Raw genomic sequence first — 20,321 nt, 5'->3', positions numbered from 1 at the left:
AAGATGGAGTTTGCTCAGCTGTCATGGAGATTCAGTTGTTATCACGTGGCCACATGATAACAAGTGGCTGTTATCATGCGACAGTGATTCCAAACTTAGATCATGCCAAAATATTGAACCATGTGAATGACAAGTGAATAAATTTCATCCGCTGATGAAGGTCACAACTTGCACTTTAAGTCAGGTTGACTTTTTCGAAGGTTAACCAAGACAGTGGTCTCTCTGACCTTAAACAAGTGCTTTGAGTGCCCAAAAATATGTGGCATCAGTACCAACTGTATCAGCATTATTTCTAGGAGACAGGGTTGCCAGCAAAATGATGTAGTTGCTTAATCCCACCCACACACAGGAAGAGAATCAAGCATCCATACATCCATCCATAGATAGATAGAGCGATCGATAGATAGATCGATCTTCGGAGCACCAGTTTGAACGTAAGAACCACTAATATCATCACACAATAGTGTGTTTTATTAAGGAAAAAGTCACAAAATGTAAAAAGTATTACTTTAAAGGGCCAGTGTGTAAGATTTAGGGGATCTGGGAATGTAGAAATTAAGATTCATTGTGCTTTTGTTTTGTTGAATGAGCTTGTTGTATCTACAGAAGGTGTGGGTCCTCTTCCATGGAGTCCAGCATACAGGCTACACGTGTATTTGTGTGTTTGTGTGTTCATATTTGTGGTGAGGAAGAGGATTAGTTTTGTTTTTCTGTCTGACAGACACACGCCTGGGGAGTTCATAAGGAACTGCAACTAGAGGTTGTGTGTGGAGGTTTGTCAGAGTATCCATTTATTAAAGTTCTAACATACTGTACACCCTGGGAGGGATAGAGTGCTCACGTGGACAAGAGGGTATGGTCGACTGTCGACAGAAATGTACATGTGATATCCAAACCCTCGAAGCCCACTGTTACTCTACAGTCCTCTGGTTTGTCTGTTAAGTATATGAACTGCACTGCAGACTGCTCTCTCTACAATCAGACAAACAGAGTGATGGCCGATTCATATAAGTGGTTTCATGACAAGTTGAATAAGCATGGGTTGATCCGCATTAGATGCACTTCATGTACGAATTGGCTGCATCCTCACTACACTGCATTTTCTTAAACTATGATAATCTGGTCATGGGTCGCCTCCCAGCCCCTGTCCAGGTGCCGACTCACTCCTTCTTACTCTCTTTGGGGCAGATCGGTCTAGGGGGTTACTAGGAGTGACAAACGCATGGCACAGCAGTAACATCTGTACAACATCTGTATCGTATTAGGGAAGTGGATCAGATGATTGAAAGCGGAATGTTTTGTTTTGTGATATTTATTTTTTTTTGTTTGTTTCTGCTGTGGCAGCCTGCCATGGCAAAATCTTACCGGTGGAAACGCTGCTCCTGTAGCTTCACATTATTTACAGTGTTAATTTTCAATAAACAAATCTAATAAACAATGTTTGCAAGCCACACTGTTGCTCCTAGTTGTGAAATTGTGTAGCACTCTCTCCAAGATGGGGTCCGGTCGCAGTCTGTATCCCTGATCCATACATTAGTCCACCCACCCACTGCCTCTAGTGTTTGAGTCATGCACTTCATATGCAGTGTCAGTTTATCACAACCCATTCCAATATTTTATGTGTGGTAAAAGATTGTACCACTTCCTGGAGTGGTAAAAAATGTTACAAATCTGTCTTCACTGGTCCACACCCTTAACCCTCAGCTTGCAGACGCAGCAGAGGAAGTAGGTTTGCATGCGTTGCCGTAAGGAGAGAAACATGCTTCATTAAAGAAGCCATATGGTGTTAAAATCTTACAAGCACACATATCAATGATAGTTATGTACAGAAATTGGTTTATACATTGTATGTGTCGTCAGCGATCATTAGTACTGGTTTAAAAACAATGATTTGGTCAGTTGGACCAAATTAAATGTGCCTGTGAGCCTTTTTTAAAAAAACTGTTGTTCCAAGAGGAAGTGGCCTCTGTGAATATGAGAAGTGAGCTGTGAAAACACTTGTGGTCAGTAAGGGGTCACAAAGTAAACAGGTGTGCTTATATAAATTGCTGCATAGACAAAGCAATTGGGCAACATCAAATTCAAATTGAGGGTTTGGCAATCCTTCGTAAATTGTTGTTAAATCGTTCTGCGTGGTTAAGCACAATTTGGCCAAAGCATTTCCTCCAAATATATCTCTTGCCTCTTTTGGCTGAACTGTATAAAGTGTCTTGCCTGAATGCAGTATTAACAATGATCTAAGATTGAAGAGGGCAGCTGGTCAGGAAGCAGTTTCATTGCAGATACTCTAGACTCTGTCACTCTGAATGACAAATCCACTACATTTTCATTTTCACTAGTTTTGGCACATAATCATTTTGGACAAAGAAACTCATTTTTCTTGATGTTATTGTTAGGGTTTATCTGAAAGCGTGGTTATGTATAGCTAGCCTGGCTGTAGACTCTTACTATTGTTAATATTTAATACATTTTTCTTTAATTGTGCCCTTCTTCCACAATGGCTGGTCATTGTGCCCTTAAAAGAAAGTTGCGCATTGGGCTGGGCGACAAAACGATAGCGATATGTCTCGTGATAGACACGTCATCAATATCAATAAAAAATGCGTTCGATAAAACATTCGATAATTTTTTTTTCTTCATCGGAAGAAACCTGAAGTTGCGAAGCGAGGTTTGTTGCATTTACAAAGGCACTCGCTCTCAGGTAACCGAGCAACGTAGGGAGTAATCGCTAATCAGTGAGAGAGACACGCTAACACGCCAATCATGTAACATTATCAAGTCGGTTGTGCCATCGCGTTGTCTCGTGTTTGATGCTCCGCGAGGAGTGAGATGAGAAAAAGAAAGTGAGTGCTGCAGCGAGCGAAGAAATTGTCAATAAAACAGGGAAAGTCAGCTTGCCGGTATGGCAGTTTTTTGGATTTTACAAGTCGGACCGTAGTCAGACCAATGCAGTCTGTAACTTATGCAAGACTGTCGTCCCCACCAGGACCGGTAACACCACAAACTTGTTTAACCACCTTAGCCGCGCTCACTCTTTGGAGCGCAGCCGTATTCGCCAACGTCCAACAACATCTGCAACCACAGCACCACCGCACAAGCAGCAGACCACCATGCAGAGGTATCTGCTTCACTGCCTTATGACAAATCATCTAAAAGGCACAAAGACATGACAGAGACAGTGCCATATCATATAGCTAAAGACATGCTTCACTGAGTACTGAGGAGAAGTCAGGTTATAAACATCTCCTTCACGTGCTTTTTTTGTTTGTTTGTTTTTGCAATAAAAATATAATTGAATAGTTCATGTATGTTTAGAGTAAGAAGAGCGACTAAAGTTGCTTATATGTCTAGGCTGGTTTTATAGTTCAGTCAGTGTTACTGTACTGTCTATCATGTTTGTTTGTTTGTATGTTACAGATGTCAAGTCCACCTCAGTTTCTGCTATGTTTCCAAAACACTGCACATATCTGAAAACATTTTATTCAGCAGAATGTGAATCAGCTTGTGAACTTTCTGCACTAAACCTGCAGAAAAAAAGTTCTCAGGTTTCTCTCTGTTTACATTTTTACACTTTTTTTTACATTTATTATTTGAGTGTTTTCCATGGTTGTGTTGACATTTCCTTTCCTTTCTGCCTTGATAGCTGAGGGGATTATAATCAGAGGAAGGTTACATTTAAAATAAAATGTTTAAATTGAATGTATTTTTCTCCTGGTCCTATATCGTGATAGAGTTTTCAGCCATATCACCCAGCCCTAGTTGCACATCTCCTGATTTGAAACTACATACCATGCAAAAAATAGAGAAACTCGTTTCCCAGTGTCTCTGTCATCAGAGTAGTGTGAGATGGTATTCTATAGAATTGACAAGAAAACAGTTGACATATGACACATTTTATCTGGTGTTCCTAGAGTAATGTGTTTTTGCAGACACTGTATTTTTTTAATGATTCGTCAACACCACAGAAGCATTAGGTAACTGCTAAAGTATAATAAGGTTGTCTGACGTTCACTGACTGTGCTTACTTAGTGGTTTGTTTAATGGTTTTAAGTGTCTGTGTCTATCAACACAAGTGTTTTTACATTTTATTATTTTTTGAGGGGCATTTTTTTCCTTAATGGTTTATAGTCTCATAATGTGTGTTTGTGTAGATTACTGAAGGTAGCTGATCAGGCTAATAAAATTAGAAAAGAAAGAAGAGAGAGACTAGCATATCAGAATTTTTTGTCTTGACACGCCTAGTGTTTGATCTCCCACAACATGTTTCTGAGTGCTTACCAATCAGGTGTTTTTCTCCAGAGCACAGTCAGGTAACCAGTGTTTCCCCTACCATTGTACAGGCCTGGCGGGCCGCCAGCCCAAGGAGACCCCCCGTCAGCCCCCCCCCCCCAAAAAAAATCAACATGCCAAAAATAAGCAACCTATCCATTCATTCATAAATCAATAATCATTTAGATTTAGGAACGCCTCTGTGCAGCGCAACGTGAATCAACCTGCTTCGTTGCCTAGTAACGATGTGAGTACCGCTGCTGAGAGTGCGGGCATACTTTATGGGATGTTTAAGGTTTGTAGCCAGCCAACTATGGCGCCGCTGAAGAAAAGAAAAAATATCACGGGTGACAGACAACTTAATATAAAGAAGTTTTTCTGCCAGACTCTGGAGCCAACAAAAATAGATGAAGGGAGAGTAACAGAGGCAACTCTAAAAAAATGAAAAAAGACAGGTGCAGGTGAGACAGAAGAAAGGTGGGCAGATTGCAGTGGAGACAGGGGCTGCTCGTGGACCATTACTGCAGCTGACACCTGTCTGACGGGTGACCCCGCTCCGACTGCTGGCCGCGATCCTATGGGTGACCCCGCTCTGACTGCCGGTTGCGATCCGACGGGTGACCCCGCTCCGATTACCAACCCCAGTCCAACTGGTAACCCAGTCAAACAAAAAAACAGCTAAACACAGAACATCTGGCTAGGATCCCGAATGGCTTAATAACCATAAATACAGCCCTTGGTTGTACCACACTCCCCATGGTAAGTTTCCAATTTGTTGTTTAGCTTATATTTTTGTTCTGATTGAGCTTTTTTTTTTTTTTTGGTAAGCAATAATGATGAAAATAACACAGACAATAGGCTAGTTTTCCACTAGAACCACTGTTTAGGGTTTTTTCAGTGGGTGCCACTGGGCCTGAAAAAAATTCTACGGGAAACACTGGGTAACCATGGCGAAAAGGAGGAGGAGAGGAATGCTGAGGTTGCTGCTGTCAGTGAAAGAGAGGAAAAGTTCATTGAGCTGTTGGAACAGTACCTCTATTTGGCATTTCCTCGAAGGAATAGCATGACCGAGTCAAAAAATACAAATGTTGGTGAGAAATAGCAGAAACACTTCATCAGCCAGGTGAGGAACTGGCTATGTGGTCATAATATTATCCTGGGCCTAACTGTGGGAATGTGCTTATCATCACTAATTCCAGCTCAAACGTTAAAGTATCCTGTTTGATGTGGCCAACACGGCCCACCATGGTCCTTGTTGAATTAATAACTATGGAAATAAAATTACACAAGCTTCTGTCAGTTTGATTGACAACTGCTTCACCCACCTCCCTGATGACATCTGACCTTGTGGATGATCAAGAAATAAGATGTGCTGTGATTAGTCACGTTCATACGTCTTCCTTACTCTTTGCTCTTTCTCTTAACATTGTTTTATGAGCAAGGCATGTCTTAGGATATTGACAGGATTTCCAGATGGATAAAGCTAAGTTTTATATAACTTTAAGCACGATGAAATACAGTAATGTACAGTAATAATGTCTATTTATTGCTTTGTCCAGTGTTAATTAAACATTACAACTCTACACTTTACACAGCAGGGGGCACAAGTGGTGCAGAGGGCACATTACAACATTGCTGTATCAGGCTCAGGGTTCTCTTCCTGTGCTTTCTCTCCTAGTTTATTGGTTTCAAGCACATCAGGTTGGGACGGCTCGTTGTTGAAGAAAAGAGGGTTGTCAAAGTTGGTGGACTTGTCAGGAATGGTGAAGCGATGTCTGCTCTTCTTGAAGAGGAAGACGCCAATGACTGCCCCCATGGCAACCACAGTCATGACCAGTACAGCTGCCAAAACGATGTGGTTACGGTGACGGTGATCAATTACTGCACAGAATGAAAAACAGATGATGAGCTGCCAGAAGAATTTTGTCACAATTTTGAGTGAAATAAAGAAGATAAAGAGATGTTGCTTACCAGGTGGTGATGATGCTGATGTCATTGGCGATAATACTAGAGAGACACAGAGGACATGTGACAATTGTACACCAAAAACTGGGTATAATGTATGAGCCTGATAATGGCCCAACCTGACAACCAACACAGCATCTGGGAAGCCTCATGACTTCCCGACAATCATGTCAAAATTTTTCCTTCTCCTTCTTTTTCTCTCTGTACAGCGTTTTGTGACACTGGCCAATTGGAGCACCCAGCACTTTTAAGAATGTTCCAGGTTCATTCATGAAACTACAAATATCAAAAAATTTGTTGCCAGTGGTGTCACTTGGTACAGTAACATCAGTCCCTGGCACCTTATTGATCATTTATGCATCATGCAAATCTTGAAAGCTGGAAAGCTATGGATAGTCAGGCACCAGTGTGTTGTTTTCCATTTCTCTTGGCTGAGTGATGGCAGGAATGATGTGATTGCCAGTCTAACACAGTCAGCCAAATATTACCCATACCCACAAAATATGATGTAATCTGATCTTGACATAATAACATCATTATGATTCAAACTGAGTCCAGATAAGAATAATTATTTTACCTTTGGGTGTTTTGCAGATGTATGGTCTATTGTAGTGGTGATTGCTTGCTCTCCATGTCCCATTTGAAGTACTGATCCCTCCGTGGTTGTCATAATTGGGTTCACCTTCACCCCAGTTAGTGTAGTCCATGACTGTTTTGTCCAACCAAAACCATTCCCCTGGAGTCAAAGAGATTTTTTCTCTTACTTTAGTCAGTCTCCTGATGCGCTTAACCCAACAGTAACAATTACACTTTTTGAACAATCAAAAATAACAATGAAAATGAATAATTCAAAAATTATTTAAAAATCATTCAAGTTTCCCCAAATAACATCTCTCTCTCTACAGTATATGTATAGTGTGTGTGTGTGTGTGTGTGTGTGTGTGTGTGTGTGTGTGTGTGTGTGTGTGCGCGTATTTATATATATAATGTATTATCAATAGTCTTTTTGCTCTCTGTGGCTGATTGTTATCATGAAAGTGCAGACAATATGACTATACCTCTGAGAGTTTTATACAGGCCAATCCAGAAAAACGCCTGACTGTCTTTAAATATTTGTGCATTTCTTTGAATAAAATCTTGCTCAGAGGGATCTTCAATGCTGGCCAGTGATCCACCTTCACAAAAGAAAAAGTTCAGACTCAGAGCTACATGCATTTTAGTTAAAAGAAATGCAGTATCTTACACAATCCACGGAAAGAACTTACCATGTCTTACACAGCTGGTAGCTGCGTCTGCCCAGTTTTTTGATTCTGTGAAAAATATGTAACAGTAACCCTTAAATGGTAGCCAAAAATAACTCTGGCCTGTGCTCAGTGTCTCTGGGTCTTCAGGGCAAACCCCTGGGAAAAGACTTGACTCTGTTGGTGGAACATCTGTGAACGACAGAGAGAGTGACACAGGGCTCAACTAATTAGATCTTTTCATACTTTCCAATCCAGTGTATTGAAATAGACACTTACTGTATTTTACAGTATTTTATTCAATGAAACTCAAATCTAAAAGTGTACTAAGGAAAAGACTTACAATCTATATAATTAACATTTCTGAAGAATGATTAAAAGGTAACTTAAAACCATCTGATATTAACAGTTGTGGAAACAATTGAGCACAGGAGGTATTCTGACCCTCACAGAATAATAAAGTTGAGATATCTTGGAATTTAGGATGAGTGACATATTCATTTAGTCCAGTCTGTTATTGTACCTACCTGTGGATTTCATACAAACACTGTTCATGGTCTCGTTACAGTGGGCGGTCTTCCATTTTCCGTCCACATCCATGTAGACACAAGGTCTGTCCCTGCTTGGCTCATTTTTACCCCAGCGTGCAAAGCTCATGTGCCAGCCATCAATAAATCTGAAATACCCATTGGTCTGAAAGCGGAGATTGATAAAACTGCATTCAGCTTTGTCATTCAACATATTTTTCAAGAAAATGTGTCATTGGGGATTTTTAAAGCAACGAATGATGAAAACTTTTAGCCGTGGTAGCAGCGTGGCTGTACGAATTGAAATCTTGGTCTGTCAGTCAGTCCACAACCTCTGTCCAGACAGAAATATTGTGTCAGCTACAGTATTGGAAGGATTACCGTTGAACAGAAAATTTGTGGAGCCATTCAGTCCCCAGAGGATGAATTCTACTAATGTTGGTGATCCCCTGACTTTCCCCACCTCAGTTGACATTTGTGCTTGTGAATGGACAAATGTTTTAAGGTTTGGATTAGGATGAGTTGCAATCACTTTGTAATCAAATTGTGATTGTCAGGTCAAAATTAGAATGTCTTCTTGGTTTACGACCAAATAAAAACAGGGGTGAGTCGTGTTATCTCGCTGTGTGCTGTTTGAAAGGCTTTCTGCCCTGTACCTGCACTCTGTTCATTCCAATCCACAGAGGAGCTTTGAGATTCAAAGTCAGCAGCTCAACATAGGCCTGTGACCACTCATTTCTCAGGCTAGTGAGTTTAGCACCGTCATCTTCACAGTGCTTCTTGGCTGCATCCCAGGTCATTTGTTGGGGAACAACCTTGATAGAGTCATGAAATATTCTGACATAGTCAGTAGAAGTTGTTGGTTCAGGAGAGTCTGGGAGAGAAGAGTCTGTGAGAAGATGGGTGAGAAAATACACCAGTTTAGTTTCTCCATTCATCTTAAGGTTAAGCACTTTGTTGTGTAGATGCTTACGAGTTACTTTTTTTTCAGGTTTCTTGAGAATGACTCGGTGTCTTGTCTTGTAAAAATATTGCTTATAGCTTTTTTTTTAAAAGATATACTAAAAGCAATCGTTTTGATCCTTACAACTGCTACTACTACTATTCCACTACTGTAAAATCATTTTAGACCACAGGGAAGGCATCAAAGACACAGTCAGAGCATGGACTCACCAACATTTCGATGACAGATATATCCATTGGTGTCATTGCAGGACTTTGATATCCATTTCCCAGCACCAAGAAAAGGATTGGTATTGATCATCACACAAGTTCTCTGGCAAACCACAGTGAGAGCAAAATGAGGAAAAGGGAAAACTGTGTCAGAGTCCAACATAGTTACAGAGACATGATAATATATTCTCTCCTTATGACTAGAGCATTCTTCTGATGGTAATAATATGTGGTTCTTGTTAACTGATCTTGTTAGCTTGTTAGCTACTATCTCATGGAAAAAAGAAATAGGAGAATACGTTTGCTGCCCCTTTTTATACAAATGATGTCATTAAGGCCATCACATCCATGTATAGGCAAAGTTAATCTTGTGTCTATACATTGTATCACTTGATGCATACTACGCTCTTGAACACAGTTATGCCTCAAATAATGTTACATTTGAACATTACCGAAACAGCTGAACCATGGCGGCGACTCTACAATGGAGAAACAAAGAGTCACTTTTTCATACAGACACGCAAATTATCATGAGTGCTACCCCACAGCCTGCATCACATTATAAAACACAATTCAGAGTCTACTTACTTTAAAATCCAAGTTGACATATTGCCTCGATTGCCCATCAGTCCAATAAAAATCACCATTTAAACTGCGAAAGCCAATCCAGAGGTCTGAAAGAGCTCTGTCAGCCATTTGTGTCATCAGAAACACTGAAAATTAACAGATAATGATTGAAGGATCAGATGTTTGTATGGAAGTTTTTTGTTTTGTTTTTTTCAAAATAGGCATAAAACACATATACAATGACTCCTTTTTTTCAGTAAACCACTTCTAGCACCCAGCAGCTGAGCTTTAGATTTGTTCCACAATTAGCCATTTGAATGTTTTAAAACTATTTCCCCTATGAAACTGTTTTCCTGTAAGGTGATTATTGACCAGTCATAAATAAGTCAGATTTATTTACGTGGATACTTGTAAAGCAAAATTACAAAGTACCTCACAGGAAGCAGATTCAGACAAATAATGGACATACAGCTATAAATACACCTACATGAATAAAAATACATTTCAGTCCATTTACAGGGAAGGCAAGTCACTGGAAATTGGGTTGGAGAAGTTTTTTAAAGCAGTGTGCTGTCTCAGCTGATCTAATTGGTAATAGGGCTCTGCTATACATGGACCTCACCATGCAACCACAAACAGGAGAAGAAATTGAGATCAGTGGATATTTTACCAGAAATATGTGAAACAAACCTTCTACATGTCTTGACAAAATAGTGGCCAAGTTTCCACCCATAGATTGGCACTGTTTCCTCCCTTCATCCCATGTTAATTTCTGGTCATTGACGATGCTGTAACACTAAAGGTGAGAAACATTTTATTTACAACTCCTGAAAATGTACCAAATACAGTCACTCTAAGAGTGTCCTAGGTAGTACATCAACACCAATTTTACATGACAAAAGAGCTTAATGTGACATCTAAAAAGAGCATTACATAAAGGAATTATATTCTAAAAGATCAGCATTCACATATCAAAGACACTTGTCATTGCAAGCATGGAGAACTACATCTACTACAGAACTTATCCATTCAACACAACACGCTTAAAGACTATATAACCTCTGACCTTTGAGTTGAATTTTTTCCAGTGCGGTGGGCAGCCACCTTTTGGGGCCTCTGTGGGTGCTATGGTGGTGTTGACAGGTGGTGATTCTCTGCGTTTGCAAATGGACTTGTGCTCATACCCACAATTATAATCATGCCAGAACCCTGTGAACCAATGCAAGATATAAAAAATCAGCACTTAAGCAAATACAATGCACTTTTTTAAATTTGACATCAAATAGGGGTTAAAGTCATAATTCTTAACTTTAACATAACATAATGAAACCCTATTTTTAATACTATTAATGGTCAGCCTTTCAATGTATTCATTCTCAGTAATTAGTAGTTTTTATTTGTAGTTTATAGTGTAGTTCCATTTCTGCACTTCATTCAGATTTTATTCTTAAGCACGAGAGATTCATCTAGTCCATTCTCACTGAGAGCCTCACATGTTTATTGTCTTCTCACCCTATCAGAGCTGTTAAGGCACTCCTAAAACCTAAATATCCAGCTGCGATTGCTTCACATTAAAATTGTTCAAGTGGCAAAACACTGGGTGACTTACTGTGAAGCAGCCACACCAAACACAACATATTTGTTGCTGGAGTTATTGCTGATCGCTATATAGTTCATAAAAAGTGCATCTACAAAACAAGGAGGTAGGTTTTGTTTTTTTTATCATTTTTTGTCATCTTATCATTTGTTACTTTTGCAAGTCAGTAATGGAACAAGAGCAGCCACAGTGTTAGATGAAGAACTGCAGGCAACAGGTTGAACACCTCCAGCTCCTCAGCAGTGTTTACTTTTCCATTTGCTTGTATGTCAGCATGAATCATATTTCTGTTTACTCACCCGTATAATAATTCATGACAGCACAGTTCTCATCAAAGTTCTTGAAATCAGGCTGGCCTTCATTCCACCTTTGAAACACCACTGGAGAACCATCCAACCATCTTCATGTAACACAAATCAGTGGAGATTTGCCATAAAAACTCTTGAAAATATTACTAGCATGATAAAGAATTTCAGTCTAAGTCTAAGACAGACTGATTCAAGTCTAAAGGCTGAAACTGCATTATATTTGTTCTCCTTCCAGGTTCACATGTTGAAGACAAATAACCAATTTGCTATATGTTGGAACAAGATAAGGAGCAATTTAATGTTGTGACGAGTAACTGCCATTAGTTTTTGCTGTATAGAGTGATCCATCAGATCCTCAATGAAACACACATCCAGTGAGTCCATTTTACTAGAATTCTTCATTGGTAACACTGTAACTGGAGCTTTACCTTTGGGCCTTTGAGTCCAAAGTTTGGCACATTCGATATCTGTCATTGCATTATCATGACTACATACATCTTTGACTGTGCAGGCTGTTTAATTGTGGTACAGAATGATTTGACATGAAAATAATTCACTGGCTAAATTCCTGTGCACCTGCTGCTTGAGCAGTGTGTCTGAAGAACACATAAAACTGACAGTGTGGATCTGCACCATGTTACTTCTTTCAGCAGTACCTTTTTTAAAATTCAACAATAAAATTACAGAAATGTTACCAATGTATTTTTAGCTGGTGACATATGTGTTATATGCATTTTATACTCGTGAGGCTTTGAAATGTCTTTTTCCCAAGAAGTCTATTTTTTAATTCATACTCACTCAAATGTTCCATCAAGGTCTACTGTCAGGCCTATCCAGTAAGACCTATACGTTTTGGATATCTAAACACAGACAGAGGTACATGGTAAAACCAGCTGTACTTACATTGCAGTTTGTGCTGAAGTTACATGCCATGGTATGTATATGTTAAGTGTTCTTTGCTTAGTGAAGTATACATGTCACTGCTTACCTGTTTCCACAAAAAGACACTTTCAGCTTCACTGTTGATAGTTACCAAGTCACTATGCCGCTTTTGGCAGAAGTGACGAGCTTCTTCCATGGCCATCGTTTCTGTGTTGATATAATACTGATTTCCCTTCCATTCTAGCCACCCGTCCGAGGTCTTATTGTAGTCTGAAACCATGTCAGAAAGATGATGATTAGTTATATCACCATGCCCTCCTACTTCAACAGCAAAAAGAATTATTTTTCAAAAGAGAGCACAGGAAATGTAATTTACAGATTGTATCTGTATGATCTAGCATAAAAACATACAATCCCACTTACCAGGTGTGGCAGGAGGTGGAGGTGGCTTTGGAGTCACTCCTGTGAGGACATAGACAGAAGATAACTATATGTAGAATACATTATTGAGGTGATGGTGAGCACCTCTGGTTTGAAATTGCATTCACCCTGAACACACATGAAGACATCGCTGGGAAAAAGTAACCTTGCTCATGCACAAACACAACTCAACACACACCAATTACATGTTTTTCTTTGAAACCCATGGAACCAAATGACCATGTTTTACCAGCACGGATCTGACACATCCATCCATGCATCGTCTCACAATGCACGTCGTTCCAAGACTTTGTCCATTCCCATTGATATATTTTGAATTCGGCACAAGATTCCGCATTGTTTTTATTGTTTGGCTCTCCATCCTCCCAGTGTACGAAATTTACCTGTAAACAAAAGGAAACGATGGAACGTGCAATGAAAAAAGTGGTTTATTTTTATTTGAGTTGAATAAACTATAATTGATTGATTACTCAACCACTGCAGAAAGAGAAAACGGTTTACTTACTGGGGATCCATCGCTCCATACATAACCAGTGATTGGGTCAGGAGCACTAAGTCCAATCCAGACTTTTTCATACCTATAATGAACAAAAGTGTATTAATGATTTAAATATGGAACCTGTGTGAAATATTTCAGCAACAAACCTAACTTATATTATATCTGATGATGCACTGTCTCTGGACTTTAGCTAACCATTATTTTTAGCACCCAGTTTTGTTTTTTGAGTCCCTTGAATCTTATTGAAATTATTTTAATTTAATTATTTGTATAGATATTCTATGTGCGTGTAGCATGACAGGGAAACAGCTTTGCTTTTCCTATTGCAACCTTGTGTCAAGCTTCTTGAAAGAATGAGAATGGTCTTATGTGATGATGGAGCTCATGTATTCATTTAGACTGGGAACATTTTGCCAAGCGCAGCCCTAATTGTATGAAACCATGCCTGACTGTACCTTCTTCTCAGTTGCAGCTCAGCAGTGCTGTGGATGCTGAGCAGGTCTCCTCCGATGGCCCTGCAGTAATCTCTGGCCTCATACCAGGTCTTCCTGTTTGATGGCTGCACATACAACTTAAACACAAAGCAAGGGCTTGTTATTTTGGTGAAAATGCCCATGACAATTACATTTGAATTACTTTGTGGTTCGGTGAGGAAAAGGTGTTAAGTCCTTAATTCAGAAATCCATATTTATTGGTTCATTAGTGATATTTAAAAACTCTTGGGTAGCAAGGCTCATCAAACTAACATATAACCCTGATTCCAATAACATGGGGATGCTGTCTAAAATACAAATAAAAACAGAATGCAGTCATTTGCATCCTTTATACAATCATGTGGTCACAAAATCTCATAGTATACAGAGGGACAAGCGCACGCTGGTGTTCTAAAGTCAATGGGCAGTTAGTCAGTAATAGTAATAGTTAGTCCTTGACTAATAGCTGAAACTACAGGGGCTACATCAAAAATGTCAGAGATGTGGTGAAGGGAACCCCCAAACTAGATTATATTTGAACTTGGTCAAATGAAACTCCTTCTGCAGCAGTTGTCTCAATTTCGAGGGGGAGCCCACGCTCTTTTTGTTATTATTTGAATGGGGGCAAAAAAATTGGTTTTTGTTTGCGCATGTCAGAAGTGCAGCTGTACATGTTTCACTCGTGTTAAACTGTGCTAGCTCTTACCTTATAGCAGTAGTTTCTTGATATCAAAGGAGTCCAGCCCTCTGCACACTTGGGAGCGGGAACTGTTGGCGGTACAGGGGTTAAAACTGCGCCGTCTGCCAGGTGTTTGCAGATGTATTTCTCCTTATTGGTACAGGGCAACACGTCCCAGAGGCCAGCAAATATCCCAGTTGTCATGGCAACGCAGCCCTGTTGGTGACCTTGCATTGTCAAGAGATAAGTTTTAAAATTGTCAATTGGGAAGTCACTTTCTGCTACATTCTGCAGAGAGAAACTCTAATTTCTCCATACCTGGCATTTGAGCGTTCCAGTGAGTAAATCTCACTGAGTTTCCTTTGGTCCACACAAATTCATCAATGTGTTTCTGGTTTGAGAGGCCTAGCCAGAAGTATTTCTCTGGTCTCAACCCCACCAAGCTAACGAGGAACGCATTGTCCACCCTGGAAGTATTAAGTTAGACAGCAGGTTTTCTTACATCAGTGAATAATGGACAGTAACAAGTATATATAATCAGCCTAACAGATCCCGTTACATTTGAACATCTAAAATCTAATATGTTTATTTTTGTTTTTGTGTAATCTCATTATTGTCATTAATAATTGTTTTTACCCATTTGAAACATCAGCTAAGTAAGAATCTGAGCTCTTGCAGTCATTTTTGGCTTCGTCAAACGTCTTTGTCTCTGTCCCTACGAAATAGCAGTAGGAGCCGTGCCTTTTCCAACCCTGGATTGTGGAAAACAAAATTAGGAAAATATCATTAGGTTGTTGTGAATATTTCACATACTGAGATATCTGGCTTTCACTCTACAGCATGTGTTCTCTTTAGAGCAAAAAAAGCATCCTGCTTCAGTCACTTCAGTGATTCGAATATAATTGCATTTTAGCACAATTTGTTGCATTGTTCAGTATCACATACTGTACATATAAGATGTCCTCTCTAGATATTTAAATTGGATCTGCTGATCTTGTGTGATCCAGCTTGCCTCCTTGTTGAAGTTGTATCTGTTTTTAAATTACAGTAGAGGTTGGAGTTTGGGGCCGCCATTAAATATCATCAGTTGCTTTACTTTGAAATGTATATAGCACTGTACTTTCACAACCACTTTGGCAAAATCTAATATAAAGGAAACAAAACCAGTAATTTAATCAAGCATGTAGACCTAACTTTCATTATTGCCCCATTCAAAGTTTTGAAGCACAGTACCCAGATCTGTATGACAACATTTCAGCTTTGGGGAATAAACCATTATAAAAGAGATAAAGACATTTTTTCAGAAATTAGAAGGAGTAAAGTTCACGTACACTTTTGCAGCCTATATTCTGTTCCACAACATCTCCAGAGGGTTCAGAGGCACTCATCTTCATACAGATGAAGCCATGTTTCTCCTCACACACACGGTCTGCCCAGTTCCCATTCTGCAAGGAAGAAGCACTGTAAAATGTTCATCTGTGTAGAGACTGGATGTACTGACAGACAGGCAAACTACAATGCATTTCATCAAACAAAAAGCCTGTTGTCTTGAATATGTTATAAATAAGTTAATATCATAGATAAATATGTAAATTCAATAAATATATAGACATCCAGATATTGCACTCCTTTGTGATCGTTGAACTTCTTCCAAAACCAAAGATATTGAAAACAGCCTTCACTCTTTTTGGAACGCTTTCTATGAGATTTTGCAACCTGACTGCAGGGATTTGATCCCCATGTCTTCTTTGACCTTGCTTTGTATGGAGGGGCGTTAACATGTTGAAACAGGAAAGGGCCTTTCACAAACTGTTGCCACACAGTTGGAAGCACACTGTTGTCTAAAATATCGTTTGCTGTATCATCGAGATTTCCCATGATTCAAACTACAGGGCTGAGCTCAAACCATAAAAAACAGCTCCAGAGCAAAAGTAAATAGTGTGTTGACAGGAGTTTCCATATGTTCCAGTCAAAAGGTATGAATTAAAGTGTGATATGTAATGATGCAGGTTTGCTTTGAAGCAGTCAAGATTTTTAATCTTATATCTTATACTTTTACAAGGAGGTTTGTACCATTCTGATATGGTGCTCCATACCTCTCCCCTGATGAGAACACAGTCTTCTTGGACTGTGGAGACAGCAGGTTTCCCAAACTCCCAGCTGGTGAAGCTGACAGTAGAGTGGTCAGTCCAGTCAAACAGCCCCTCTGTCTTCCTGTCATTTAGTCCAATCCAAAGCTCATCAGTGGATGCTGCAAACATGGACAGAAGAAATTGTTGTTCCCTCAGTTATCTGTCATTTATTGTGGCTCTGCACAACTCATTATGCAGTTCACTGTTTTGCGTTGTAGATTATCATCAAGTGTAATTTTGTCAAGAGTTTTATATTGACTAGCCTGTGTTAAAAAGTTTTTGGGGAAATCCTTTCTTCAGATATTAAGAACCAGGACTAAAAGTCAACAGCCGCGCTGGTGCCATAGATGGCTGAGACTGCAATGCTTATGACATACCAGGAAACAAAACTGCTGCATGGATTGCTGTTCTCAGATCCATGCCTCTACATGTAGTTATCTAACAATTTGCCGAAGGGTGGCACTAGAGGAAAGGCTAGTGGTCTCAAAAGAGTGTTCTTTCTTTTTGTTGTCCTCACATACCATAGCCAAGTTGTGAGATGACAAAGCTTTGGTCCTCCACATTGCGGATGCTGACTAGATCCCCTCCTTCTTTGCGGCACGCTTTCTGAGCATCAGACCATGTTTTCTGAGTTCGATTGAGGTAGAAACAGTGTCCATTGTAGGGAATCCAAGGTCTTGAACAAAATCCTGTCTCAGCCTCTGATCATGAAAAGAACAAAGATGTCTAATTTCTGAGTTACTGTTATTGTTCAGTTAACCAAAGACAATACATTAACTGGCGGAAAGCTTTGCTAAGGCAGAAGGGAATAGATTTTCGTCTTAACCTTCAGTAGGAGGAGTCGAAGCTCCCTCACTGTAGCAGATGTATCCCAGTTTCTTAGTGCATGGTGAACTTTGCCAGGAGAACTGGACAGCACCATTAGCAATTGCACAGCTGTGTCCAGGATTAGGAAATGGATGGCCTAAAACAGAACAATGGTTAAACTTGACATGAGACACTCTTTGTTAGTTCTCAGAAGTTTCTCAGAGTCCTCAAATTCACACAAATTTAATTTGTAGCACCTAAACTCAGATGAACAGTAACAGTCAGCACCATTTCCATCCTAAAACTAATAATACAAATGGCAAAATTAGTTGGCAGGTGTTCTTGGGAACACACTAAAAATCCAAACTTCTCAACACTCAGAAGTCCTCTACTTCCAAAGTAGAGGTGTAATAAGCAAAATTATGCCAGTTTTACTGCTGACTGCGACATGGGTTGTAAAAGGTAGGAAGTATAAAAGACACATGGAAGATATCAGAGGTGCACTAATCTGAGCATTGTCAGATTAGCAAGTGGGAAGAAAATTTACCTGAGTCCCAATTCAGGTAACGGTAAGGCTTCCCATTAGACCATTGCCAGCCATGCTCTAGATCCAGGATCAGCCCAGTCCAAAGCTTGTCCTGTGTCCTGCCTGCTGTCACTAGTAGTGCTGTGAATGTGTTTGTGTGTGTTTAAAAAAAAAAAAAACACAGGAAACAAAGATGATGAAAGTATGATGGGTGAGGTTCAAGCACTAACCACTGACTGGACTACTGTCATAAAGAGAAGTATCCATGTACACGTTGAATTTATCCTATTGATATCCATTTTAGACTAATTATATACAGACTAGATTACTTTCATATGTTTAAGAAATGACAAATGATGAACAGCTTTGGTGGCATACACATGCTCCCTTTATCACCACATCCAGCACAGTCACTGTCACCTTACCTGTGACATAAGCCTGCTGGTGAGGATCGGTGATACTGAGCAGGGAGGCACCCTGCTGTTTGCAGCTGGCTTCAGCCTGAGGCCAAGTCAGAGCTGACTGTGTGTTGAGCTGGTAAGATTCTCCTGTTACACTGTTTTTGCTCCAGTGTTCTTTGGCTGTGAAATACACATAACAGCAAAAATATGACAATGCTTTTCCAAATGAAATCATTTTTTCATATAACCTCAAGTTGCACATTTAGTTGCACCTTGTTTACATTGAATGTTAGAAGCTGACTTTAATGTAAACAAGTAGCAGGTTATCAATCAAATGATTTCCTGCTTATAGGACCATCATTTTCCTGAGAGACTGTGTACACTTAAAAAATTGTGCACTACAACTATGCCCTTCTCCCGCTATAGTGTAATACAATAAATAAGACTAGTTCTCACAGGAAGTACTCACTGTTAGTTGGACAGAAGCCCCAGAGTTCATGTTCAAATTTTGTTTCAGTTGCACACCAAAGACGATTCTGTGAGGAGTCAGACGTTGTGCAGGATGAGTACCACTGGTCTTTGTACTGGAAGGGAAACATGCAGATCCCACCATGTGCATTTCCTCCAATGGTGTAAAATTCTGGAAGGCCAACACAAGGACAAAAGAGCAAAACAAAGAACAGCTTAGAGTCTGTACCTGTAGTAATTTACATTTAAAGAGTAAGCATGACACATTACTTCACCACTTGTGATGCAAAATAATTGAAATCGAGTTGGAGTCCATTCAGTGAGTCGGTGTTTTATGTTTTTCCACATTTGAATTCACACAAGATTTTCAATTGACAATAACATTATAATTCTTTAAAAGATGTATAAAAGCTGCCACACTAATTCCTCATTATTAAAGAGTTTGGACAAACAGCAGTGTTTTAAACTGTACCTCTGTATGTTCTTGTGCAAGCACCACTGGATGTCCCTGAAATTGTGAGGTGGTTATTGGGTCCTATTGTTTTGGAGAGAACTGCAGTGTTATCTGCAGTGAGTTCAATGTAAAGCTCTTGGTCTTTGAGGGCGAGCACTGTTTCATTTTTGCATTCCCACTTTTGGAGTTCACTCGTTTCATCACAATTGTAGAGGGCTATTTCACTGCCCACACTTTTGCCCTGCGCTCCCAGGCACTTGTTTGTCCAGGCAAGCATAATTCGGTCACCAGATGTCCAGCGTATGTCGATGCAGTAGTCATATCTTTTAACCAAACAAAAACCAGTGGCCTTGTTAATTAGATGAAATGATGAATCTGTAGAGAAGAATAAGAATTAATAGACAGTTCTTATGATAGAATGCATCAGAAATCAGAAAATGATCTAAAAAAAATAAAAAATAGCACAGACTATCAGTCTTGTCTGATTGGATTTTATATTCCACACACAATTGTATTAAATTATTCACAGAATAAACAGAAATGGAATAAATAAATAAAGTTCTTATATTAGAGTTAGCAATATTGAGCTGTATCATACTTACAAAAATACACATTGTTTGATTTATCAAACAATTTGCATGACATGCCTACTTTGTAAAACCCAGCAAAGAAATTTGAAAGTCAACATTAATATACTGTACCATCTGCGGCCAGACATTGCAGTGTTTGGATGAGGAGCACAAGGGCTGTACAGGTTATCTTCATCATTAGTGGCCTTACAGCAGAAGATGTTGTCCATGCACTTCAAACACAGGATTTAAGGCTTGTGTAAATGATTACGAAAGGATGGACATCTTAAAACCACTTGGCCCATCCTGACAAGTCATGTCATCATGACTTCTTTCATCCTTT

At 39.5% G+C, this 20,321-nt stretch overlaps 1 protein-coding gene across 1 annotated transcript; it reads right to left on the bottom strand.

The window, feature by feature from the left end:
- Nucleotides 1-5,877: 5,877 nt before the first annotated feature.
- On the bottom strand, nucleotides 5,878-20,174 carry LOC139338777 (macrophage mannose receptor 1-like). The gene is given in 30 exon segments (XM_070974040.1): nucleotides 5,878-6,150; nucleotides 6,241-6,276; nucleotides 6,812-6,970; nucleotides 7,293-7,409; nucleotides 7,500-7,667; nucleotides 8,003-8,168; nucleotides 8,659-8,891; nucleotides 9,176-9,278; nucleotides 9,734-9,888; nucleotides 10,433-10,538; nucleotides 10,809-10,951; nucleotides 11,639-11,739; nucleotides 12,446-12,507; nucleotides 12,636-12,799; nucleotides 12,953-12,991; nucleotides 13,200-13,353; nucleotides 13,476-13,548; nucleotides 13,925-14,040; nucleotides 14,649-14,848; nucleotides 14,940-15,088; nucleotides 15,258-15,373; nucleotides 15,953-16,066; nucleotides 16,718-16,872; nucleotides 17,275-17,454; nucleotides 17,580-17,717; nucleotides 18,108-18,227; nucleotides 18,512-18,667; nucleotides 18,957-19,127; nucleotides 19,428-19,784; nucleotides 20,111-20,174. Coding segments are annotated over 30 exon segments (4,272 nt in total). The 3' UTR covers nucleotides 5,878-5,893.
- Nucleotides 20,175-20,321: the final 147 nt, after the last annotated feature.

The sequence above is a fragment of the Chaetodon trifascialis genome, chromosome 11 (genome assembly GCF_039877785.1).
Source record: "Chaetodon trifascialis isolate fChaTrf1 chromosome 11, fChaTrf1.hap1, whole genome shotgun sequence".
NCBI lineage: Eukaryota > Metazoa > Chordata > Actinopteri > Chaetodontiformes > Chaetodontidae > Chaetodon > Chaetodon trifascialis.
The sequence above is the reverse complement of the archived record's forward strand: the minus strand, read 5'-3'. Positions and strand labels throughout refer to the sequence as shown.